This window comes from Tachyglossus aculeatus, chromosome 6 (genome assembly GCF_015852505.1).
Source record: "Tachyglossus aculeatus isolate mTacAcu1 chromosome 6, mTacAcu1.pri, whole genome shotgun sequence".
NCBI lineage: Eukaryota > Metazoa > Chordata > Mammalia > Monotremata > Tachyglossidae > Tachyglossus > Tachyglossus aculeatus.
In genome coordinates, this window is record NC_052071.1 from 46,094,012 (window position 1) to 46,119,797 (window position 25,786).

Consider the following 25,786-nt stretch of genomic DNA (forward strand, 5'->3'; position numbering starts at 1 on the left):
GCGCGCTCCCGGGGGGGGGCAGCTCGAGGCTCCTGATTGGTCGAGGGCGGCGGCGGCGGGAAATGGCGGGCGGGGCGCCGGGGAGGAGGAGGAAGGGGGAGGCAAGATGGCGGTGCAGGCCGTCCACCTGGAGTCCGACGCCTTCCTGGTGTGCCTCAATCACGCCCTCAGCACGGAGAAGGAGGAGGTGATGGGGCTGTGCATCGGGGAGGTGAGTGGGGACAGCTTCAATCAATCAATCAATCGTATTTATTGAGCGCTTACTATGTGCAGAGCACTGTACTAAGCGCTTGGGAAGTACAAATTGGCATCGCATAGAGACAGTCCCTACCCAACAGTGGGCTCACAGTCTAAAAGGGGGAGACAGAGAACAGAACCAAACATACCAACAAAATAAAATAAGTAGGATAGAAATGTACAAGTAAAATAAATAAATAAGTAAATAAATAGAGTAATAAACATGTACAACCATAATAAATATGTACAACCATAATAAAATAAAACAAAATAAAGCTTCTCCTTACATCCTCCTTACATATTTATTACTCTATTTATTTATTTATTTATTTATTTTACTTGTACATTTCTATCCTATTTATTTTATTTTGTTGGTGTGTTTGGTTCTGTTCTCTGTCTCCACCTTTTAGACCGTGAGCCCGCTGTTGGGTAGGGACTGTCTCTATGTGTTGCCAATTTGTCCTTCCCAAGCGCTTAGTCCAGTGCTCTGCACGTAGTAAGCGCTCAATAAATACGATTGATTGATTGATTGATCCTCATCATCAATCGTATTGATTGAGCGCTTACTGGGTGCAGAGCACTGGACTAAGCGCTTGGGAAGTCCAAATTGGCAACATAGACAGTCCCCACCCAACATCATCATCATCAATCGTATTGATTGAGCGCTTACTGTGTGCAGAGCACTGTACTAAGCGTTTGGGAAGTACAAGTTGGCAACATACAGAGACAGTCCCTACCCAACAGTGGGCTCACAGGCTAGAAGGGGGAGACAGGGATCAAAACCAAACATACTAACAAAATAAAATAAATAGAATAGATAGGTCCAAGTAAAATAAATAAATAGAGTAATAAATATCAATCAATCGTATTGATTGAGCGCTTACTGTGTGCAGAGCACTGTAATAAGCGCTTGGGAAGTCCAAGTTGGCCACATAGAGAGACAGTCCCTACCCAACAGTGGGCTCACAGTCTAAAAGGGGGAACAAAACCAAATCAATCAATCAATCAATCGTATTTATTGAGCGCTTACTATGTGCAGAGCACTGTACTAAGCGCTTGGGAAGTACAAATTGGCATCACATAGAGACAGTCCCTACCCAACAGTGGGCTCACAGTCTAAAAGGGGGAGACAGAGAACAGAACCAAACATACCAACAAAATAAAATAAGTAGGATAGAAATGTACAAGTAAAATAAATAAATAAATAAATAAATACATAAATAGAGTAATAAATATGTACAACCATATATACATATATACAGGTGCTGTGGGGAAGGGAAGGAGGTAAGACGGGGGGATGGAGAGGGGGACGAGGGGGAGAGGAAAGAAGCAAACAGACTAACAAAATAAAATAAATAGAATCGATAGGTACAAGTAAAATAAATAAATAATAGCTGTAATTGATTTATCTATTCATTTGATTCATTGTTCTCTGTCTCCCCCTTTTAGCCTGTGAGCCCACTGTTGGGTAGGGACCGTCTCTCTATGTTGCCAATTTGTACATCCCAAGCGCTTAGGACAGTGCTCTGCACGTAGTAAGCGCTCAATAAATCCGATTGATGATGATGATGATTCATTTATTTATGTCAATTCAAGGCCCGGCCCTCCCTCAGCCCCCTGACCCACGTTGGCCAGAGTGGCGGGGTGGCCCAAAGGTTAGCGCCCGGTCGGCGGAAGTTCAGTCAATCAACCGATCGATCGTTTTGATTGAGCGCTTACTGTGTGCGGAGCACTGTACTAAGCGCTTGGGAAGTCCAAGTTGGCAACATAGAGAGACAGTCCCAACCCAACAGTGGGCTCACAGGCTAAAAGGGGGAGACAGGGAACAAAACCAAACATGCTAACAAAATAAAATAAATAGAATAGATAGGTCCAAGTAAAATAAATAAATAGAGTAATAAATATCAATCAATCGTATTGATTGAGCGCTTACTGGGTGCAGAGCACTGGGCTAAGCGCTTGGGAAGTCCAGGTTGGCCACACAGAGAGACAGTCCCCTACCCAACAGTGGGCTCACAGTCTAAAAGGGGGAACAAAACCAAACAGACTAACAAAATAAAATAAATAGAATCGATAGGTACAAGTAAAATAAATAAATAATAGCTGTAATTGATTTATCGATTCATTGTTCTCTGTCTCCCCCTTTTAGACTGTGAGCCCACTGTTGGGTAGGGACTGTCTCTCTATGTTGCCAATTTGTACTTCCCAAGCGCTTAGTACAGTGCTCTGCACACAGTAAGCGCTCAATAAATACGATTGATGATGATGATGATGATTCATTTATTTATGTCTATTCGAGGCCCGGCCCTCCCTCAGCCCCCTGACCCACGTTGGCCAGAGTGGCGGGGTGGCCCAACGGTTAGCGCCATGGCGGCAGAAGTTCAGTCAATTAACCGATCAATCGTTTTGATTGAGCACTTACTGTGTGCGGAGCACTGTACTGAGCGCTTGGGAAGTACAAGTTGGCAACGTAGAGAGACAGTCCCAACCCAACAGTGGGCTCACAGTCTAGAAGGGGGAGACGGAGAACAAAACCAAACATACTAACAAAATAAAATAAATAGAATAGATAGGTCCAAGTAAAATAAATAAATAGAGTAATAAATATCAATCAATCGTATTGATTGAGCGCTTACTGGGTGCAGAGCACTGGGCTAAGCGCTTGGGAAGTCCAGGTTGGCCACATAGAGAGACAGTCCCCTACCCAACAGTGGGCTCACAGTCTAAAAGGGGGAACAAAACCAAACAGACTAACAAAATAAAATAAATAGAATCAATAGGTACAAGTAAAATAAATAAATAATAGCTGTAATTGATTTATCTACTCATTTGATTCATTGTTCTCTGTCTCCCCCTTTTAGCCTGTGAGCCCACTGTTGGGTAGGGACCGTCTCTCTATGTTGCCAATTTGTACTTCCCAAGCGCTTAGGACAGTGCTCTGCACGTAGTAAGCGCTCAATAAATACGACTGATGATGATGATTCATTTATTTATGTCTATTCAAGGCCCGGCCCTCCCTCAGCCCCCTGACCCACGTTGGCCAGAGTGGCGGGGTGGCCCAACGGTTAGCGCCATGGCGGCGGAAGTTCAGTCAATTAACCGATCAATCGTCTTGATTGAGCGCTTACTGTGTGCAGAGCACTGTACTAAGCGCTTGGGAAGTCCAAGTGGGCAACGTAGAGAGACAGTCCCAACCCAACAGTGGGCTCACAGTCTAAAAGGGGGAGACAGGGCACAAAACCAAACATACTAACAAAATAAAATAAATAGAATAGATAGGTACAAGTAAAATAAATAAATAAATAAATAGAGTAATAAATATCAATCAATCGTATTGATTGAGCGCTTACTGTGTGCAGAGCACTGGGCTAAGCGCTTGGGAAGTCCAAGTCGGCAACATAGACAGTCCCAACCCAACAGTGGGCTCACAGTCTAAAAGGGGGAGACAGACAACAAAACCAAACATACTAACGAAATAAAATAAATAGAATAGATAGGTACAAGTAAAATAAATGAATAAATAGAGTAATAAATATCAATCAATCGTATTGATTGAGTGCTTACTGTGTGCAGTACACTGGGCTAAGCGCTTGGGAAGTCCAAGTTGGCAACATATAGAGACAGTCCCAACCCAACAGTGGGCTCACAGTCTAAAAGGGGGAGACAGGGCACAAAACCAAACATACTAACAAAATAAAATAAATAGAATAGATAGGTACAAGTAAAATAAATAAATAAATAGAGTAATAAATATCAATCAATCGTATTGATTGAGCGCTTACTGTGTGCAGAGCACTGGGCTAAGCGCTTGGGAAGTACAAGTTGGCCACATAGAGAGACAGTCCCTACCCAACGATGGGCTTACGGTCTAGAAGGGGGAGACAGACAACAAAACAAGCAGGCAGGTGTCAATACCGCCAGAATAAATAGAATTATAGCTATATGCATGTCATTAATAAAATAGAGTGATCAGTATGTACAAATACGCAAGTGCTGTGGGGAGGGGAAGAGGATAGGGCGGGGGGGGGGGTGATGAGGAGGAGGAGGAGGAGGTGAGCCCTACTGAGAGCTCACCTCCTCCAGGAGGCCTTCCCACACTGAGCCCCCTTTTTCCTCTCCCCCTCCCCATCCCCCTGCCCTACCTCCTTCCCCTCCCCACAGCACTTATACATATTCGTACAGATTTATTACTCTATTTTACTTGTACATATTTGCTATTTATTTTGTTATTGATGTACATTTAGCTTTAATTCTATTTGTTCTGACGATTTTGACTCGTGGCTCCATGTTTTGTTGTCTGTCTCCCCCTTCTAGACTGTGAGCCCGTTGGTGGGTAGGGACCGTCTCTGTCTGTTGCCGACTTGGACTTCCCAAGCGCTTAGTCCAGTGCTCTGCACACGGTAAGCGCTCAATAAATACGATTGATTGAATGGATGAATGAAAGAGAGCTAGCTTGGTGGATGTGTGGAGGGAGGGCATTCCAGGCCAGGGGAAGGACGTGGGCTGGGGGGTCGATGGTGGGACAGGCGAGAATGAGGTGGTTAGTGGTGGAGGAGCGGAGGGTGCGGGCTGGGCTGGAGAAGGAGAGAAGGGAGATGAAGTAGGAGGGGGCGAGGTGATGGACAGCCTTGAAGCCGAGAGTGAGGAGTTTTTGCTTGATTCGTAGGTTGACAGGCAACCACTGGAGATTTTTGAGGCGGGGAGTGACGTGCCCAGAGCGTTTCTGTACAAAAATAATCTGGGCAGCAGAGTGAAGTACAGACTGAAGTGGGGACTGTATTCTGTAATACTGTATAATGTATAATAATATGCATAAATTGTATACACCATACTTCACTCCGCTGCCAGGATCATCTTTCTACAGAAACGTGCAGGACATGTCACCACCCACCCTCAAAAATCAACAAAACACGTGGGCAGGTGTCATTCATTCATTGTCGTATTTATTGAGCGCTTACTGTGTGCAGAGCACTGTGCTAAGCGCTTGGGAAGTACAAGTTGGCAACATAGAGAGACGGTCCCTACCCAGCAGCGGGCTCACGGTCTAGAACCTGTGCTCGGCGGAGAGACAGGCGAGATGGAGGCCCAGTGAGAGGAGCCAAGTGTGCAGGCTGGGGTGCGGAAAGAGGTTCTCAGTTTTCCAAGCCCCTGCTAGATGGTGTATATATGCTTGTACATATTTATTACTCTATTTATTTATTTATTTATTTATTTATTTATTCATTTATTTATTTATTTATTTATTTACTCGTGCATTTATTTATTTATTTATTTATTTATTTATTTTACTTGTACATATCTATTCTATTTATTTTATTTTGTTAGTATGTTTGGTTTTGTCTCCCCCTTTTAGACTGTGAGCCCACTGCTGGGTAGGGACTGCCTCTATATGTTGCCAATTTGTACTTCCCAAGCGCTTAGCCCAGTGCTCTGCACACAGTAAGCGCTCAATAAATACGATTGATGATGATGACGACGGCGAAAATAAATGCTTCTGCGGCTTCGCCTCACGCTCCTAACAAAACCTTCAGAATAAATAGAATTACAGCCATAGGCACATCATTAATAAAATAGATAAAGTATGTGCCAGGCACTGTACTAAGCGCTGGGGTGTATACAGGCAAATCAGGTTGGTCACAGTCCCCGCCCCAAGTGGGGCTCACGGTCTTAATCCCCATTTTACAGATGAGGTAAATGAGGCTCTGCGAAGGGAAGTGACTTGCCCAAGGTCACACAGCAGACAAGTGGCGGGGCCAGGGTTAGTGAGCCCGCTATTGGGTAGGGACCGTCTCTATATGTTACCAACTTGTACTTCCCAAGCGCTTAGCACACAGTGCTCAATAAATACAATTGAATGAATGAATGAATGAATTCATTCAGTCAGTCATACGTATTGAGCGCTAACTGTGTGCAGAGCACTAGAGAAGTACAGTTCGGCAACAGAGACAGTCCCTACCCAACAACGGGCTCACAGTCTAGAAGGGGGAGACACACAACAACACAGAACAAGTAGATAGGCATCAATAGCATCAAAACGGATAAATAGAATTATAGATATATGCACATTATTAATAAAGGAAATAGAATAATAAGTATGTACAAATATAAACAAGTGCTGTGGGGCGGGACTTCTGACTCATGACTCCCAGCCCTGTGGTCTATCCACTACCCCATGCTACTTCCCAACATGGGCCCCGCACTGTGCTCCCTGAGGAGAGGCGTTCCCAAGAAGCGAGTCTCCCCGAGGAAAATCTATAATAATAATAATCATAATGACGGTATTTGTTAAGTGCTTACTATGTGCGAAGCACTGTTCTAAGCTCCGGGGGGATAAAAGGTGATCAGGTTGTCCCGTGTGGGGCTCACAGTCTTCATCCCCATTTTCCAGATGAGGTAACTGAGGCACAGAGAAGTTAAGTAACTTGCCCAAAGTCACACAGCTAAGTGGTAGAATCAATCAATTGTATTTATTGAGCACTTACTGTGTGCAGAGCACTGTACTAAAGCGCTTGGGAAGTCCAAGTTGGCAACACATAGAGACGGTCCCTACCCAACAGTGGGCTCACAGTCTAAAAGGGGGAGACAGAGAACAAAACCAAACATACTAACAAAATAAAATAAATAGAATAGATATGTACAAGTCAAATAAATAAATAAATCGGGTTTAGAACCCACGAACTCTGACTCCCAAGCCCGGGCTCTTTCCACTGAGCCACGCTGCTTCTGTTTATAGACAGCCAAGGGTTTTCCAGGGAGTCTTGAATTTCTTCAACCCTCAGCTTCCATTTTGTAAAGTGTGCTTGGCTGTAGAATGTAAGCTCCCTGTGGCCCGGGGTCTTAGTGCTCTGCACACAGTAAGCACTCAATAAATACGATTGAATGAATGAACCCGACTGTATTTCACATTTATTCTGACGGTTTTGACACCTGTCTACATGTTTGTCTCCTCCTTCTAGATTGGGAGCCTGTTGTTGGGTAGGGACCGTCTCTAGATGTTGCCGACTTGTACTTCTCAAGAGCTTAGTACAGTGCTCTGCACACAGTAAGCGCTCAATAAATGCGATTGAATGAATGTTCTCAAACTCCAAGTACACGGGCATTCAAAAAGTGCCTTTGATTCATTGATCGTCCTATCAAGGCTTGACAAGTACATCAACAACTCTTCAAATCCAGCAGTGGTTACCTCTTCTTATCTGCATCAAACAGAAATTCCTGACCAGTGGCTTTAATCAGCTCCCTCCCTCCTACTTTTTGCACTCTCTCCTTCCACTATATCCCAGCTCGCACTCTGCATTCCTCTCAAGCTAACCTAATCACGGCCCCTCGTTGTCCTCTCTTCTGCCATTTGCTAGGGCTCTCATCATCATCATCAATTGTATTTATTGAGCGCTTACTGTGTGCAGAGCACTGTACTAAGTGCTTGGGAAGTACAAATTGGCATCATATAGAGACAGTCCCTACCCAACAGTGGGCTCTCAGTCTAAAAGGGGGAGACAGAGAACAAAACCAAACATACTAACAAAATAAAATAAATAGAATAGATATGTACAAGTAAAATAAATAAATAGAGTAATAAATAGGTACGAACATATATACAGGTGCTGTGGGGAAGGGAAGGAGGTAAGATGGTGGGGATGGAGAGGGGGACGGGGGAGAGAGGAAGGAAGGGGCTGTCCCCCTTTATATCTGACCGACCACAGCCTTTTTAAAGCCTTTTTGAAAATACATTTCTTCCAGGAGACCTTCTCCAATCTCCCCACCTTATATCCCCCCAGCTGCTACTTTGGCCTTTTTTTGCCCCCTTAACACTCTCAAACCTCGTAGCACACTCTTTTATCTTAAACACTAGTTAATTTCTCCCATCTGTGTTTGTCACTGCCTCTAGGTTGCAAGCGGCGTGGCCCAGTGGAAAGAGCCCGGGCTTTGGAGTCAGAGGTCGTGGGTTCAAATGCCGGCTCCGCCAACCGTCAGCTGTGTGACTTTGGGCAAGTCACTTCACTTCTCTGTGCCTCAGTTACCTCATCTGTAAAATGGGGATTAAAGCTGTGAGCCCCCCGTGGGACAACCTGATCACCTCGTAACCTCCCCAGCGCTTAGAACAGTGACTTGCACATAGTAAGCGCTTAATAAATGCCATCATCATTATTATTATTATTATCTCAAGGGCAGGGATCGTGTGTAATAATTCCATCGTCCTCTTTCAGTTGCTTAGTACTGTGCTTTTTTAAATGGTACTTGTTCAGCACTTACTATGTGCTAGGCATTCTTGTAAGTGCTGGGGGTAGATACAAAGTAATCATGTTGGACACAGTCCACATGGGGCACACAGTCTTAATCCCCATTTGACAGATGAGATAATCGAGGCACAGGGAAGGAACTGACTTGCCCGAAGTCACATGGCAGAGTCATCATCAATCGTATTTATTGAGCGCTTACTGTGTGCAGAGCACTGTACTAAGCGCTTGGGAAGTACAAATTGGCAACATATAGAGACAGTCCCTACCCAACAGTGGGCTCACAGTCTAAAAGAGGAAGACAAAACCAAACATACTAACAAAATAAAATAAATAGAATAGATATTTACAAGTAAAATTAATAAATAAATAGAGTCGGGATTAGAACCCAGGCCCTTTTGACTCCTACACCCGTGCATAGTCAAATGCTATTGTTTGATTAGAAAAACCTTGTCTAATGGTGGTTAAAAGCTGGAACAAGTTTCAAGGGAGGTTGTGGAGGGACTAGATGGTCGTCTGAATTATTTGCCTTTCACCTAGTTGGAGGCCTGCAGGGGGTTGGATAATAATAATAATACTTTTATTTGTTAAGCATTTACTGTGTGCCAGGCACTGTACTAAGCACTGGGGTGGGTACAAGCAAATCGGAGCAGACGCAGTCCCTGTCCTGCATGGGGTTCACAGTCTTCATCCCCATTTTAAAGATGAGGGGACTGAGGCACAGACAAGTGAAGTGACTTGCCCAAGGCCACGCAGCAGACCAGTGGCAAAGCCAGGATTGGCACCCAGGTCCTTCCGACTCCGAGGCCCATGCTCTATCTATTGCTCCAGGCGGCTTCCCAGTTCGAGGATCTCTCAAAGCCCTTGACACTTGGAAGATTCTGTGATTCTCTTCCCCAGCGTTGCACCATCTCCTGGCAGGATTAACTTTACCTAATAAATGCCAAAAGAAAACGGAAGGGAAGCTAAAATTATAAAATCCAGAGCCAGTAAAGACATATATTAAACACAATATTACGAAATGCAGGGGTTCAAATTCAAAGGCTTTGCTTCAGACATGACTTGTAGCCCAGTCGAGAGGTGGGGAGAGCAGGCGCACAGGGAAAGAATAATGGGAATTTCAGCAAAAAGCACCATTAAGAATGCCAGAAAATTACTCCTGGGAGGAAATAAGCTTCAGGCTCGTCATTGCCTCTGACAGTGCAGTCTTTGGTTCAAGCTACCAGAATCTTTCCAAGATTCCTGATGTGGTGTGGACTATCTTCCTCTTGTCATTGAATGATGCCCTTGGGCCCTAAAGCCAACCAGGCCCTCCAGGAGACCAGCCCAGACCTAACCTTATTAATACTAATAATAATAATGATAAAAATGGTATTTGTTAAGCACTGACTATGTGCCAGGCACTGTATTAAGCACTGGGGGGTCTACCAGCAATTTGGGTTGGACACAGTCCCTGTCCCACATAGGGCTCACGTCTTAATCCCCGTTTTACAGATGAGGTAACTGAGGCACAGAGAGGTGAAGCGACTAGCCCAAGCCCACACAGCAGACAAGTGGCGGAGCTAGAATTAGAACCCATGACCTTCCGATTCCCAGGCCCATGCTCTATCCGCTACACTATGCCGCTTCTATGTGTAGACTGAGTTGGTAAACAGGTCTGCAGTGGAAATAAAACACGTCGTCCCTGTTTTCAGAGAGCTTATCTAATGGAGAGGAATGAACCGAATAGGTAAAAGGTTAAGCATACTAAAAATGATCAAAAAGTCAAGTAAGCAATTCGGCAGACATGCAGTTAGGTGCTAAGGTGGGGGTTGGAGTAGAAGATTAATCAGGGGATAATTAGAGACCTGTCTTATCTTGTTTCTGCCCAAGAGCTTCGTAGAGGTCTTGGCATATAGTAAGTGCTTAACAAATATCCCCCATTATTAATGTTATTCGGTTCCACTGGATCAGTTCAGTTTTAAAAACTACTATGAACTAGCAAAGTCAGAAATCTGACCATCAGACGGCTACTCCGTCATTCATCCTGATGCATCGGAGATGTTACAGTGCAGTCACATCTACCCAAGTTACACCTTGATGTGTTTCTTCCAATTGTGATATGCTGTATGACACAGGCTACTTATTTACATTCCACTTAATTGAGTGTTTGGGACGCAATATGTTTCTTATAAAAAAAGCTCTTTTTTTTTTAGGTCGGATTGAATGTCACTTAAGTTGAATGCATGTTCTTTTGAGAGCCAGTACCAGTACTGAATATTGAAAGTGGCTCTTCTCTCTGATTTTTGTTTTTCCTTTAGGTTGATACCAGCAGAATAGTCCATATTCACTCCGTGATCATCTTACGGCGTTCCGACAAGAGGAAGGATCGAGTGGAGATTTCTCCGGAGCAGCTTTCTGCGGCTTCTACAGAGGCGGAGATATCCTTTGAGAAGCGGCCTGGCGTTGTGGATAGAGCCCGGGCCTGGGAGTTAGAGGGACCTGGGTTCCGATCCCGGCCCCGCCACTTGTCTGCTGGGTGACCACGGGCAAGTTACTTCACTTCTCTGGGCCTCAGTTCTCTCATCTGTAAAATAGGGATTAAGACTGTGAGCCTCATGTGGGACAGGGACCGAGTCCAACCCGCTTTGCTTGAATCCACCCCAGTGCTTAGTACAGTGCCTGGCACATAGTAGGTGCTTAACAAATACAATTATTATTATTATCATTTTGTGGGCAGCAGAGTCGAGGAGCCTCTTGGGGCGAACAGGGCCAAAGCTGAGCAGCCGGGTCACTGCCGTAGCTTTCTTTGATCTGCTCAATCAATCAATCAATCGACTGTATTTATTGAGGACTCACCGTGTGCAAAGCACTGTACCAAGCACTTGGGAGAGTGCAGTTCAGTCGAGTTGGGAGACATGGTTGGGAAGCAGCGTGGCTCAGTGGAAAGAGCACAGGCTTAGGAGTCAGAGGTTTGGGTTCTAATCCCTGTTCAGCCACTTGTCTGCTGTGTGACTTTGGGCAAGTCACTTAACTTCTCTGGGCCTCAGTTACCTCATCTGTAAAATGGGGATTAAGACCGTGAGCCCCATGTGGGACAACCTGATTACCTTGTATCCCCCCCCCAGTGCTTGGCACATAGTAAGCACGTAACAAATGCCATCATTTATTACGGTCCCTGTCCTCAAAAAATTTACCAGTGATCTTAAGCTGTCTCTAGACTGTAGACTTCTTGTCGGCAGGGAATGAGTTGTGTTGTACTCTCCCCAGCGCTTAGTACAGTGCTCTGCATATAGTAAGTGTTCAGAGAAGCAGCATTGACTGGTGGATAGGGCATAGGCCTGGGAGTTGGGAGGACCTGGGTTCTAATCCCGGCTCTGCCTCTTGTGTGCTGTGTGACCTTGGGCAAGTCACTTAACTTCTCTGTACCTCAAGTCCCTCATCTATAAAATGGGAATTAAAACGATGAGCCCCATTTGGGACATGGGCCGCGTCCAACCTGATTAGCTTGTATTGACCCCAACACTTAGTATAGTGCCTGCCACACTTAACAAATACCATCAATCAAGCTGGCGGGGCCTATAGTAAGTTCTGGGCTCAATACAAGCTAATCAGGTTGGACGCAACCCATGTTCCACCTGGGGGAACCTAACAAATACCATCAATCAATCAATCAATCTGATTGATTGTTCTGAGGCTATTCTGTTGTAACAGGGCATTTCTGTAATCCCTCCGGATGATACTTCCCCAGATTTCATATTTGCCCTCTCTGTCCAGGTGTTTGGTCAGATGGGATTTCTTCCTCTAAATTGGAGAAGGAATTGCCAAATCTTACTCCTCCTTTTGCAGACTTTAAATATTTCCCACGTACTGTACTGTAAGATCTAGGCAAAAGGTCTCTCTCAGCGGGTTAAGAAATTTGGAAACGTCTTGTGATCCATTCTAAGAGGCCTGCTTCATTAGACTGCTTCCTTTGCTACATAAATAAGAGGAGGTAAGATGTAGCCATCTGCCTGCTCAATCTTCCTACCATTCAGCCGGTTAAATTGGGCATGGCAGATTAAAATAGCTTCAGTTTGTCACATATGAACCACCTTTTAAACTTGAGGGTCTTGTACTAATGAAGCCTTAGTACAGTGCTCTGCGCACAGTAAGCGCTCAATAAATGCGGTTGAATGAATGAAGTCATACTGCTTTCTTTCACAAGCGTTTTCCTTGAATTCGATTGCTCTAATTGTACTAATAAGTTTCTTGTACTAATGAAGCCTTAGTACAGTGCTCTGCACACAGTAAGCGCTCAGTAAATGCGGTTGAATGAATGAAGTCATACTGCTTTCTTTCACAAGTGTTTTCCTTGAATTAGATTGCTCTTAAGTTCACCTTCACTTTTACAAGGCTCCGTTTCACCTTCCAGTTGCTTCCCAAGCCCTGTATAATAATTCTGGTACTTGTTAAGCGCTTACTCTGTGCCAAGCACCGTACTAAGCTCTGAGGTAGATAGAAGATAGAGCGTACCCTCAGTACCCCGTACACTCAGTACCCCACATGGAGCGGACAGCGTAAGTGGGGAGGAATAAGGTAGCATCACCACTTTCTCTTTCTCTTTTTAAAAATGACCTTGACCGACACACAGATTGGCTGAGATAACTGGACGCCCCATGAGAGTCGTGGGCTGGTACCACTCCCACCCCCACATAACGGTCTGGCCGTCCCACGTTGGTAAGTTCAGTCCCGCAGCTTCTGACGAGTAAAGCTCTCGGACTAACTTGTCCAGAAATGACTCAGGCCCTAAACCGACGTTCTGTCTAGCTTTAAACTACCGGGTTTCCGTGTTATTTTAGTTTTTCTTGAGTTTATAGGAGGCTGAATTTGTCCAAAAATGGACTCAGGCCCTAAACCGACATTCTGTCCTGCCTTGAACAACCAGGTTTCTGTGTGTTAGAGAAGCAGTGTGACTCAGTGGGAAAAGCTCAGTCTTGGAAGTCAGAAGTCATGGGTTTTAATCCTGGCTCCGCCACTTATCAGCTGAGTGACTTTGGGCAAGTCACTTCTCTGTGCCTCAGTCACCTCATCTGGAAAATGGGGATTAAAGACTGGGAGCCCCTTGTGGGACGACCTGATTACCTTGTATCTCCCCCAGCGCTTAGAACAGTGCTTGGCACATAGTAAGCGCTTAACGAATGCAAAAATTATTATTATCTTTATTTTAGTTTTTCTCGAGTTTATATGAGGAAAAAAATGCCCATTTTTGTATTGGGGTAGGTAAAAAGTAAAATTTCAAGTCGAGTTTTAGAAGTGGTTTAGAGAATGGGATCCCAGGTGAAATGAGATCTGGGAGAAGGGCATTTTTCCAAGAGCCACTGAGAGCGGCAGGGTAGGAGTTTTATCTATGAAGAGAGGCCCAGTGTACCTTAATCTTAAGGGCTGAATTGTGTCCTGCAAGGCTGTCACCTTGAAGCGTGTCCTCCTGATAAAAGTGAAAGGCTTCCATTAGAGAACACTGAATTCTGGGCTCTACCGATCAGCTAACAGATCTGCTTGATCTTTATCCGGTCTTATCCTGCCAGGATGGAATTGTTCAAGGAAAATTCTATGGAGCCACTCGGAGGTCCGTGGCTGGAGACTTTTCTAAGTAAAATTCCAAATTTTCCCTATCTCAGAAAGGACCCAGGCTTCTCCAGTTGGCCTTCAAAATGTCAATGCAAATTTTCAATGAGCACAAACTAGAAAAAAATCCAGGTTTTCCTCTCCAAGCGTTCACTGGGAGCACTGTTCAGACGCTGTTGAGGTGAGCAGAGCTGGATGAGGGAAGGCCTGCTGCCTCAGTTGATTTGGAGTCCTATGAGCACATCCTTTCCTACCAGTTGTCTGTACGTGGGTCTCTTTCAGTCCGTGACTTTCCTAGCCACTGCATGCATCATCAGGACATGAGATACTGTTTAGACCATATTCATCATTGTCGTATTTATTGAGTGCTTACTGTGTGCAGAGCACTGCACTTAGCACTTGGGAGAGTCCAGCATAACAATAAACAGACACATTCTCTGCCCATAATGAGCTTACAGTCTGTAGGTATCCCAGCCCGGCCTTTTGTCTTCAGCGGTGATCCCACCCTTGATAATAATAATAATAATGATGATGATGATGGCATGTATTAAGCGCTTACTATGGGCAAAGCACTGTTCTAAGTGCTGGGGAGGTTACAAGGTGATCAGGTTATCCCACGTGGGGCTCACAGTCTTAACCCCCATTTTCCAGATAAGGTAACTGACGCACAGAGAAGTTAAGTGACTTGCCCGAAGTCACAGAGCCGAAAAGTGGCGGAGCCGGGATTTGAACCCATGACCTCCGACTCCAAAGCCCGGGCTCTTTCCACTGAGCCACGCTGCTTCTCTTGCTATAATAATGATGGCATTTGTTAAGCGCCTACTATTGTGCAAAGCACTGTTCTAAGCGCTGGGTTGATACAAGGTGATCAGGTTGTCCCACGTGGGGCTCACAGTCTTAATCCCCATTTTCCAGATGAGGGAACTGAGGCTCAGAGAAGCTAAGTGACTTGCCCAAGGTCACACAGCAGACAGTTGGCGGAGCCGGGATTCGAACCCATGACCTCTGACTCCAAAGCCCGGGCTCTTCCCACTGAGCCACGCTGCTTGCTATCATCTAACACCCCTTACATTTCTGCCAATTAACCTTATGTTTCCAATCACCCATCACTTCATCTTTGTGTTTATGATGTGCCAGGCACTGTGTTAAGTGCTGGGCTAGATACAAGTTAAACCTCCATTTTACGGATGAGGGAACTGAGGCACAGAGAAGTGAATTGACTTGCCCAAGGTCACACAGCACAGAAGAAGCAGAGCTGGGATTAGGTCCTCTGACTCCCAAGCTCTTGCTCTGTTCACTAGGGCACGCTGCTTCTCATCCAAACCGCTGCTACATCTCTTGCTATTTTCCTCCTCGTTATTTCTTCTGGAAGTGAATTCTGTGAACTTTTGCCCATTGTTTGAAGATGCACTTCCTTCAGGCTTTAATGGCTACCCCCTAATTCTCATATGATGGGATTTGGGATTTTCACAGATCTTTGCTTCCCTCTCCACGCTCCCTCCCTTCCAAGCTTTCGCCCCCTAGTTCGAATCTAAAATAACTTTTTGGTTCACCGCAGTTGGAACTTGCTCTACCTGCGTCTTTTGTTTAATAGAAAAAGAAATCTCATGTATTAAATTAAAAATTAACTGGATCAAACCCTTCTGATGTTATGGGTGCAAATGAGATTTCCTTTAGTGAAATAAGTCTTCAAACCTCTTGTTCAGATTTGTTTTGAAGGTGGATCAGTAATTTGAGCTTTCACCTGTGTTTCTGTTTCCCTAAGGGAAGAGAGCTTTACTTAAAGTGCTTTGAAATCAGCAGCAGCTGGTCAGCGTTGAAATCAAAAGCTGGTCAGCAAGGAAGAATGAATAATTTTGTGTATTTTGGCGGATGGTTTTATTTATGTTTATCTGTTTACAGATGTTCGTACCCAAGCCATGTATCAGATGATGGACCAGGGCTTTGTGGGACTTATTTTCTCCTGTTTCATTGAGGACAAAAACACCAAGGTGTGCAAGACCAAAACAGAGAAAGCCCAAGAAACCCTCTTAGCTAGCTGCTTTGAAACTAATATCAATTGCTACTTTGCTGAGGTGTCTGTTAAGCCATGAGAAAATGATGTTTGGCACCAGGCCAGCATGTGTGCTTACTGTGTGTGCAATAGCTCTCATCACACCTCTTGAATGTGTGGAACAAACCGGGAAATCTCAACATGAATAGATTTTGAAAAGAAATCCAACGGGTTCCCCTTACCGTTATCAATTTGCTTCCGAGTGTTGTAGTCCTGTTCTTCAGTTTCACTCCTTCAATCTCAGTTTCCTCAAGAGATCATCTCCTCTCCTCAATCTCCACCCAAGCACTCAACATGCTGGTTTTGTTCTTAAGTTTAAATTAGGACTTGGCCCGTGTAAATTTAGCCCCAAATTTAACTGTGATTTTAAAGGTGGAATTTGCCATTTTCTAGTTCTGAGCGCCTTTGATTTCACACTAAGGACATTCTTCCTTTCTCTTTCTTCCTCACATCCAATCCCTCCCCCTGGCCATCCTTGTGAAAACAAATGCTTGTGCGGTTTCTCTGCCTTTTTGGTACCCTTTGCTCCTACTCCAGTAACTGCTTTGGCGTTTGGATGAGTCGATGTGTTCTTTACAGTCAGTTCTGACTTGTTTCTGCGTGAATCGAACCCAGCCTGACTTCCACTTCTTCTGATTCCGTAGACTGGCCGGATACTTTATACCTGCTTTCAGTCCATTCAAGCCCAGAAGAGTTCGGAGTAAGTAGCACAAGAAAGATACGTGTTTTCAGGCTCAGCCCACCAAAGAGAACTGATTCTCTCTGTTTCCTTTCACTCCTGAGCTTTTTGTTCAGTCAGTCGGTGGCATTTATCGAGCTCTTACCGTGTGCAGAACACTGAACGAAGTGCTTGGGAGACTACATTGTTGGAAGGAGAGACTTTTCATGAGTTTAAGCTCCTTGTGGGCAGGGAACATGCCTTCCAACTCTGTTGTGCTCTCCCGCACTTCATTCAGTGTTCTGCACACAGTAAGCACCCAGTAAATTATATTGATTGAAGGAGGGATCTCAGACTTTTTCAGAATACTTACTTTTCGGGAATTCCTTTGAGAATTATCGATTAACCTCTCAGACCACAAACCTGGGAGTCAGAGGATTTACGTTCTAATCCCGGCTCCGTAACCTTGGGCACCTCACTTAACTTCTCTATGTCTCAGTTACCTCATCTGTAAAATGGGGATTAAGTGTGTGAGCCCTATGTGGGACATGGACTGTATCTAACCTGATTAGCTTATATCTAGCCCCGCGCTTATAACTGTGCCTGAAATTTAGTAAGCACTTAACAAATCTTGTCTATGCCGTCTAGTAGTTTCTGACCCATAGCGACACCACGGACTCGTCCCATTCTCTGTTGGCTTCTTGCAGCTTCTGTTGCCGGATCCTGAACTGAGGAGCCCACATTGATCATGTGAAGCAGCGTGGCTCAGTGGAAAGAGCCCGGGCTTTGGAGTCAGAGGTCATGGGTTCAAATCCCGGCTCTGCCACTTGTCAGCTGTGTGACTTTGGGCAAGTCACTTCACTTCTCTGGGCCTCAGTTATCTCATCTGTAAATTGGGGATTAAGACTGAGCCCCATGTGGGACAACCTGATCACCATTTAGAACAGTGCTTTGCACATAGTAAGTGCTTAATAAATACCATTAATATTATTATTATTATCTCTCCCAGAACACCCCGCTCTCCATCTGCAATCATTCTGGTAGTTTATCCATAGAGTTTTCTTGGAAAAAATATGGAAGTGGTTTACCATTGCTGCCTTCCACGCAGTAAACTAGAGTCTCCGCTCTCGATTCTGTCCCATTCCACTGCTGCCCAGCATGGGTGAATTTTGACTTGTAGCAGATTGCCTTCCGCTCGCTAGCCACTGCCCAAACTAGGAATGACTGTACTTCCCAAGTGCTTAGTACAGTGCTGTGCACGCAGTAAGCGCTCAATAAACACGATTGAATGAATGAATGGAATGGGTAGACCTCTGCTTGATTCTCCCTCCCATAGCTGAGACTGGTAGAGTAATGGAAACTCTCCAGGTGCAACCCTGAGAGGGACTTAACAAATACCAAGTGTACATATGTATATATACATTTGAAGCCTAGAGATGGGTTCTGATCTGCCCAATGTCAGGTGGGCCTGAATAAAACCCATGGTTACTCATTCATGAGGAGAACCCAATATGACACCTAGTCCTTTTTCCTTTCCCTTTTATTTATTTATTATTCCTTTTCCTTTTCCTTTTATTTATTATTTATTTATTTATTTATTTATTTTACTTGTACATTTCTATCCTATTTATTTTATTCTGTTGGTATGTTTGGTTCTGTTCTCTGTCTCCCCGTTTTAGACTGTGAGCCCACTGTTGGGTAGGGACTGTCTCTATGTGTTGCCAATTTGTACTTCCCAAGCGCTTAGTACAGTGCTCTGCACATAGTAAGCGCTCAATAAATACGATTGATTGATTTCCCTTAGTTACCTAAAAGTAAGTGGCACTGCTATTAGTCAACCCAGTGAAAAACTGTAATGAAATGAGAACGTGTTGAGAATCGGGGCTGCATTGCAGTCTAACAGGTCCAAAGGCTTTATTTCTACCTTTTGGAAAGTTATTAAACCATCTCCGTGTAGATATCATCACTTGTAAAATAACATCCGGTACCGATTCTTCCTTTCACTCCAGGAGCCTAAGGCATTTTGGAAAACATCCTTATTGAACCCTTTTTTAAAATGGTATTTGTTCAGCGCTTCCAGTAGGTCCCAAGTCGTTAATGAACTTGCTGCTTTGGTGCCACGTGTTGTCTTGGATTTGATGTGTCCCTCTACCTTTGATGTTCTTGGCACCAACCAGCTTTAAATGTGCACTCTGGAGGTCTTAAACCGTGAGTTGGGGAAACTAGAATCACCATTGAAGTGCGGAGGAGCTCTGAGAAACGATTTCATTGCAGGTACGAGCGAATCGAAATCCCCATCCACGTGGTCCCTCACGATACCATTGGGAAAGTGTGTCTCGAGTCAGCCGTAGAACTGCCCAAGATCTTGTGCCAGGAGGAGCAAGATGCCTACAGAAGGATCCACAGGTACTGTGACATTCGAGACCCAGTCAGAATTAATAATAGGATTTGTATTCATCCTCTACAGTGTACGGTCGCTGTGGTCAGGGAACACGCCTACCAACTCGGGTAGATTATATTCTCCCAAGCGTGTAGTACAGTGCTCTGCACACAGTAAGCACTCAGTAAATACCACTAATTATCACACTTCTTGGGAGGAACTTGAATCACTTCACACAGAGCACGGTATCATTTCATATGTTCTCACAGTGTCTCTTTGAAGTAGGTGTGGGTAGATATTGTAATCCCCCCGGCCCTTCTGTGATAGCTGTGCATTTGGCTCGGTCCCCTGTAAGCACTTGATATTCACCCCACCCTCAACCCCACAGCGCTTCTGTCCCTATCTAATTTATTTTCGTGTCCATCTTCCCCTCTAGACTGTCAGCTTCTTCGGGGGCAGGAAATGTGTCTGTTGTATTGGGCTCTCCGAAGCTTTTAGTACAAGGACCTTGCTCACGGGAAGTATTCAGTACCACTTATTGATGGATTCCAGAGGTGTGAAATGATCAGCCCAGGATCACTTGGTTAGCTCTCAAGCCAGGATGAGAACCTGAGTCTTGTACAGAGCTCTCTTCAACTGTTTTCTCACCCGAAAGACCCCAGAGTCCTAAGTCTTTCCCGACGTGACTCTGTAGCGTAGCTGCAGTTACCACGATTACGCTCGAGTGAAGTCACGGGGAGATCACAGGCTCATTAAGCATTTAACGAATGGCGAAGCGACTCCCGACTTTGAGGTTTCACCGTCGTTCAAGCTGGTTTTGTGTTCCTGTCCACAAACCTGACTTGTGTTTTCTCTTTAGCCTCACTCATCTGGACTCAGTAACCAAGATCCACAATGGCTCAGGTGAGATCCTTTTCTCGGAAACTCAGGGCTGGAAGGAGTAAAGCCAAAGGCCGGAGCCTTGAAACCCTAACAGGACGGGCGGGGTGGTGTCAGTCCACAGAGGGCAGTTAATGTTCCTGTGAAGTTCTCATCCAGTAGGTGAGAAGTTCTCATCTCATAGAGAAGCAGTGTGGCTCAGTGGCAAGAGCCCAGGCTTTGGAGTCAGAGGTCACGGGTTCAAATCCCAGCTGTGTGACTTCGGGCAAGTCACTTCTCCGTACCTCAGTGACCTCATCTGTAAAACGGGGATGAAGGCTGTGAGCCCCACGTGGGACAACCTGATCACCTTGTAACCTCCCCAGCGCTTAGAACAGTGCTTTGCACTTAGTAAGCGCTTAACAAATACCATTATTATTATTATTATTATCCAGGCTTTGGAGTCAGAGGTCACGGGTTCAAATCCCAGCTGTGTGACTTTGGGCAAGTCACTTCTCCGTACCTCAGTGACCTCATCTGTATAACGGGGATGAAGACTGTGAGCCCCACGTGGGACAACCTGATCACCTTGTAACCTCCCCAGCGCTTAGAACAGTGCTTTGCACTTAATAAGCACTTAACAAATACCATTATTATTATTATTATTATTATTATTATTATCCAGGCTTTGGAGTCAGAGGTCATGGGTTCAAATCCCAGCTGTGTGACTTCGGGCAAGTCACTTCTCCGTACCTCAGTGCCCTCATCTGTAAAACGGGGATGAAGACTGTGAGCCCCCCGTGGGACAACCTGATCACCTTGTAACCTCCCCAGCGCTTAGAACAGTGCTTTGCACTTAGTAAGCGCTTAACAAATACCATTATTATTATTATTATTATCCAGGTTTTGGAGTCAGAGGTCATGGGTTCAAATCCCAGCTGTGTGACTTTGGGCAAGTCACTTCTCCGTACCTCAGTGACCTCATCTGTATAACGGGGATGAAGACTGTGAGCCCCACGTGGGACAACCTGATCACCTTGTAACCTCCCCAGCGCTTAGAACAGTGCTTTGCATTTAGTAAGCGCTTAACAAATACCATTATCATTATTATTATTATTGTTATTATTATCCAAGGTCTTTTGGGAGGATTGATTGGTCAGTCCTGAGCCAACCTGCCCATCACCAAGTGGCCCAGATGAAGCAGAAGAGGGCAACGCGACTCAACTATGCAGAGCATCGAGGCAGGGCACTATGGAAACCAAACCACATTTAAACGGCGCTACAGGGGAAAAGTGATTCACCCTGATAAGTCGCCGCTATTTCCCCTTGATGACTCCTTCCTGCTTTTACAGCCGAGCCCCTTGATTTCCCCCTCCCTCCGTTCTCAGCCAGCCCTAAAAGCGTTCCAAAAACCCCTTTGCTTGCCCTTCAGGTTAATACTGTAGCGGAATCTGCCGCCGGTTCAGCGTTTCAGCCACCCGCGGTTATTCTAAATGTCAGCCTTGGTCAGTAGAATTTGAATTTGTATATAATTGAGGGAAAATTATTGGGCTTTCCTAAGTCGGCGTCAAGATTTTGGTTAACCTTTTTAACATTTTGGGTTTTATTTTAGCTGGAATGATTCACACGCACCGTCCACCCGGCAAGAGTTGCTTGGCGGATGACTCAATCAACGATATTTAGTGAGCACTTTCTGTGTGCGGAGCACTGTACTAAGCACTCGGAAGTTGGTAGTCACATTCCCAGCCCTCAGCGTGCTTACAGTGCAGAGGGATGCAACTGGATAAAGAGAGAAGCAGCGTGGCTCAGTGGAAAGAGCGCGGGCTTTGGAGTCAGAGGTCATGGGTTCAAATCCCGGCTCAACCAACTGTCAGCTGTGTGACTTCGGGCAAGTCATTTAACTTCTCTGTGCCTCAGTTACCTCATCTGTAAAATGGGGATTAAAACTGTGAGCCCCCCACAGTGGGACAACCTGACCACCTTGTAACCTCCCCAGCGCTTAGAACAGTGCTTTGGCACATAGTAAGTGCTTAACAAATACCAAAAAAAAAAAATGCTGACCATCACAGCTATCAGTTGGCCTTCATTATAGTGTTACAGCTGCCTTGCTTAATTAGCATCACTCCAGAATTTAATACTCTCTGAATCTCGGTTTTGAGGCGAACTCTACACTGGCCTGAGAATAATGGTAACAATCTCACAATGGACAGACAGAGACCACCCATCAGGTGCCAGTTACCCAAGGAAGTACCAGCCTCTCATCATCAATCAATCATATTTATTGAGCGCTTACTGTGTGCAGAGCACTGTACTAAGCGCTTGGGAAGTACAAATTGGCAACATATAGAGACAGTCCCTACCCAACAGTGGGCTCACAGTCTAAAAGGGGGAGACAAAACCAAACATACTAACAAAATAAAATAAATAGAATAGATATGTACAAGTAAAATAAATAAATAAATAGAGTAATAAATATGTACAAACATATATACATGCATATATCTCTCTGCAGAGAGGAAGGTAGGAAATACACCAGAAAAAAAAGAAAAGAGACCAATAACACATTTTTAAATGGTCATCCCTTTCCGGTATCACATTTTAAAAACATACGTCACCGATGTTAACTCAGTCAAAAGCATTTTTAAGGAGATTTAAGGCTCATGAAGTCAATAGGGTGAATTCATAAAGTGGCCCCAATCTATTAGTCTGGGAAAACTAGAAAATTAAAATAGATAATACAAATCAGAGGGATAGGAAAACTTAATATTCAAACCTTAAGTAAAGTTAATCTCAAACTGTAAATTGGTAACAGGCGGGAACCATAGCTTCATCTTGCTTTGTTTAGTGCATCAGTCAGTTACCACGTGATTGAGCCCACTGTTGGGTAGGGACTGTCTCTATATGTTGCGAACTTGTACTTCCCAAGCGCTTAGTACAGTGCTCTGCACACAGTAAGCGCTCAATAAATATGATTGATTGATTGATTTCAACCATCTGTCATTATCTTCATCCCCCAAAGGCATAACGGTAACATCTGTTTCATAGGAAGAAATTTACCCATTTTCTCCCTTAGTAATAATATTAATAATGGTATTTATTACGTGCTTACTATGTGCTGAGCCCTGGGGTAGATGTAAGATAATCAGGTTGAACACAGACCCCGTCCCACGTGGGGCTCACAGTCTGAGTAGGATTTAGGTCCTGTTTTACGGTGGGGAAACTGAAGCCCAGAGAAGTTAGCTGACTTGCCCAGAGTCACGCAGCCGGTAAGTGGCGGAGCTGGGATTAGAACTTGGGTCCTCTGACTCCCAGGATCAGGTTCTTCCTCGAGCGCTTAGTACAGTGCTCTGTAGATCGTAAGTGCTCAGTAAATATGATTGATGCCACTAGGCCATGCTGCCCGCATGTCACTTGAAATCAACTTGTTCCTTCCCGGATGCCGGGGGTGTTGAGTTACCTCACGGCAGACACAAATACCTCTGTGCATCGATATTGCCATTGATGAAGGTGGGATGATGATGATGGCGGCATTTGTTAAGCGCTTACTATGTGCAAAACACTGTTTTAAGCGCTGGGGGGGATACAAGGTGATCAGGTTGTCCCACGTGGGGCTCACAGTCTTAATCCCTCTTTTACAGATGAGGTAACTGAGGCTCAGAGAAGTTAAGTGACTTGCCCAAGTTCACACAGCAGACGTGGCAGAGGTGGGATTCGAACCCGTGACCTCCGACTCCAAAGCCTGGACTCTTTCCACTGAGCCACGAGCTGTTACTCGTGGGATGGTCAGGGTTCTGGCAGACAAGAAGCAGCATAGGCTGCTGCCCAGCACATAGTAAGTGCTTAACAAGTAGGAAAGAGCCCGGGTTTGGGAGTCAGAGGTGGTGGGTTCTAATCCCAGCTCTGCCACTTGTCAGCTGTGTGACTTCGGGCAAGTCGCTTCACTTCTCTGGGCCTCAGTTCCCTCGTCTGTAAAATGGGGAACGTCTGTGAGCCCCGCATGGGACAACCTGATCACCGTGTCTCTACCCCAGTGCTCAGAACACATAGTAAGTGCTTAAAAAATACCATCGTCGTGATTATGATTACTCTAATAATAATTGTGATTATCACGAAGCCAAGGCCTTGTGCTCTGCTCCCCTGAGTTGCTGTTCTCCGTCTGCCTCCCTGCAGTTTTCACCAAGAATCTGTGCAGCCAGATGTCGGCCATCAGCGGGCCCCTCCTGCAGTGGCTGGAAGATCGGCTGGAGCAGAACAAGCAGCGGGTGCAGGAGTTACAGCGGGAGAAGGAAGAGCTCCTGCAGGAACTGGCCGCCCTGGAATAGAGCCTCAGCCGGACGGAAAACCCGACACGTCCGCTCTGCGGACAGAGACACCGCGCGTAACCCCCGACATTGGACCGGGCTTAACCCTGGGCCGGGCGCTGGGCCCGCTCTCCTTCCCTCGGAGGAATGCTTAGTCCGTCACGCTCCATCCAGACGGGGTCTTGACCGGATTTCCAGCTCAACTGGCTAAAGCCGCCCTTCCCCTGCTAGCCAACGGCACGGAGACTTGCCACTTGCGTGTCACCAGCTTAGGCGATGAGCAAATCCAAGGCCGAGCTGCAGGGAGCTCGGGAGGAGATGCCTGGCCCGTGACTTTCGAGTTGGTCTTCACCTTGAAATCCCTCTTCCCATTTTAAAAGATTGCCGGCTCCCTGAGATGAGCCAAGGGAGGAGGAGGAGGAGGAGGCCGGGGGTTTCCTCTGCCCGGTGGTAATGGCGACTTGGGCGTGGAACAAGTGGACGAGCAGCGCGGCCGTGATGAATTGAAAGAGCCGCGTCTCACCGCCACACAGATAGGAAAAGTGGAACCTTTCAAGCGGGTCAGGGTTTGCTTCGAGGTGTTCGGGCCTGGCGGAATAAACCGCGCGCCGGCGCCTTCTGCTTTTAGGGAAAATAAATGATTATTATTATGGTATTATGTCAGTCAGTCATATTTATAGAGCACATTCATCCAGCCAGTCATATTGAGCGCTTACTGTGTGCAGAGCACGGTACTAAGTGCCAGGAAAGTACAATTCAGCGACAGAGACAATCCTTGCCCACAACAGGCTCACACTCTAGAAGGAGGGAGTCAGGCATCAAAACAAGTAAACAGGCATCAGTAGTATCAGTATAAATTAATGGAATTATAGATATAATAATAATAATTATGGCACCTGTTAAGCGCTTACTATGTGCAAAGCACTGTTCTATGCACTGGGGAGATACAAGGTGATCAGGTTGTCCCACTGGGGGTTCACAGTCTTAATCCCCATTTTACAGATGAGGGAACTGAGGCACAGAGGAGTTAAGTGGCTTGCCCAAAGTCACACAGCTGACGGTGGAGCTGGGATTTGAACCCCTGACCCCTGACTCCAAAGCCCGTGCTTTTTCCACAGCCACGCTGCTTCTATATTCATTCATTCAATCGTATTTATTGAGCGCTTACTGTGTGCAGAGCACTGTACTAAGCGCTTGGGAGGTACAAGTTTGCAACCTATAGAGATGGTCCCTACCCAACAGCAGGTTCACAGTCTAGAAGGGGGAGATAGACAACAAAACAAAACATAACAAAATAAATAGAATAAATATGTACAAGTAAAATGGAGTAATAAATACATACAAACATATATATATATACACAGATGCTGTGGGGAGGGGAAGGAGGGGGCTCAGTCTGGGAAGGCCTCCTGGAGGAGGTGAGCTCTCAGTAGGGCTTTGAAGGGAGGAAGAGAGCTAGCTTGGCGGATGGGCAGAGGG

At 45.4% G+C, this 25,786-nt stretch overlaps 1 protein-coding gene across 2 annotated transcripts; it reads left to right on the forward strand.

Annotated features, from left to right (window-relative positions):
• The first annotated feature begins 96 nt into the window (after positions 1-96).
• Positions 97-25,010, forward strand: BRCC3 (BRCA1/BRCA2-containing complex subunit 3). Of its 2 annotated transcripts, XM_038748510.1 has the most exons (8): positions 97-211; positions 10,772-10,891; positions 13,082-13,169; positions 15,960-16,048; positions 16,755-16,810; positions 19,043-19,174; positions 20,008-20,051; positions 24,177-24,418. In XM_038748510.1, exons 1-8 carry the CDS (start codon positions 107-109, stop codon positions 24,326-24,328), a joined length of 786 nt encoding a protein of 261 aa, XP_038604438.1. In that variant the 5' UTR covers positions 97-106; the 3' UTR covers positions 24,329-24,418. The 2 variants fall into 2 exon arrangements, with proteins under 2 accessions (XP_038604438.1, XP_038604437.1); XM_038748509.1 differs by lacking the exon at positions 15,960-16,048 and having other exon boundaries at positions 24,177-25,010.
• Positions 25,011-25,786: the final 776 nt, after the last annotated feature.

What these genes read in the sequence shown, in the direction of transcription:
- BRCC3 (XM_038748509.1), top strand. Translation starts at nt 107, where the DNA reads ATGGCGGTGCAGGCCGTCCACCTGGAGTCCGACGCCTTCCTGGTGTGC. An exon ending in TGGGGCTGTGCATCGGGGAG is followed by an intron (nt 212 to 10,771) that starts GTGAGTGGGGAC and finishes TTTTTCCTTTAG; the next exon opens with GTTGATACCAGCAGAATAGT. An exon ending in GGTCTGGCCGTCCCACGTTG is followed by an intron (nt 13,170 to 16,754) that starts GTAAGTTCAGTC and finishes CTGATTCCGTAG; the next exon opens with ACTGGCCGGATACTTTATAC.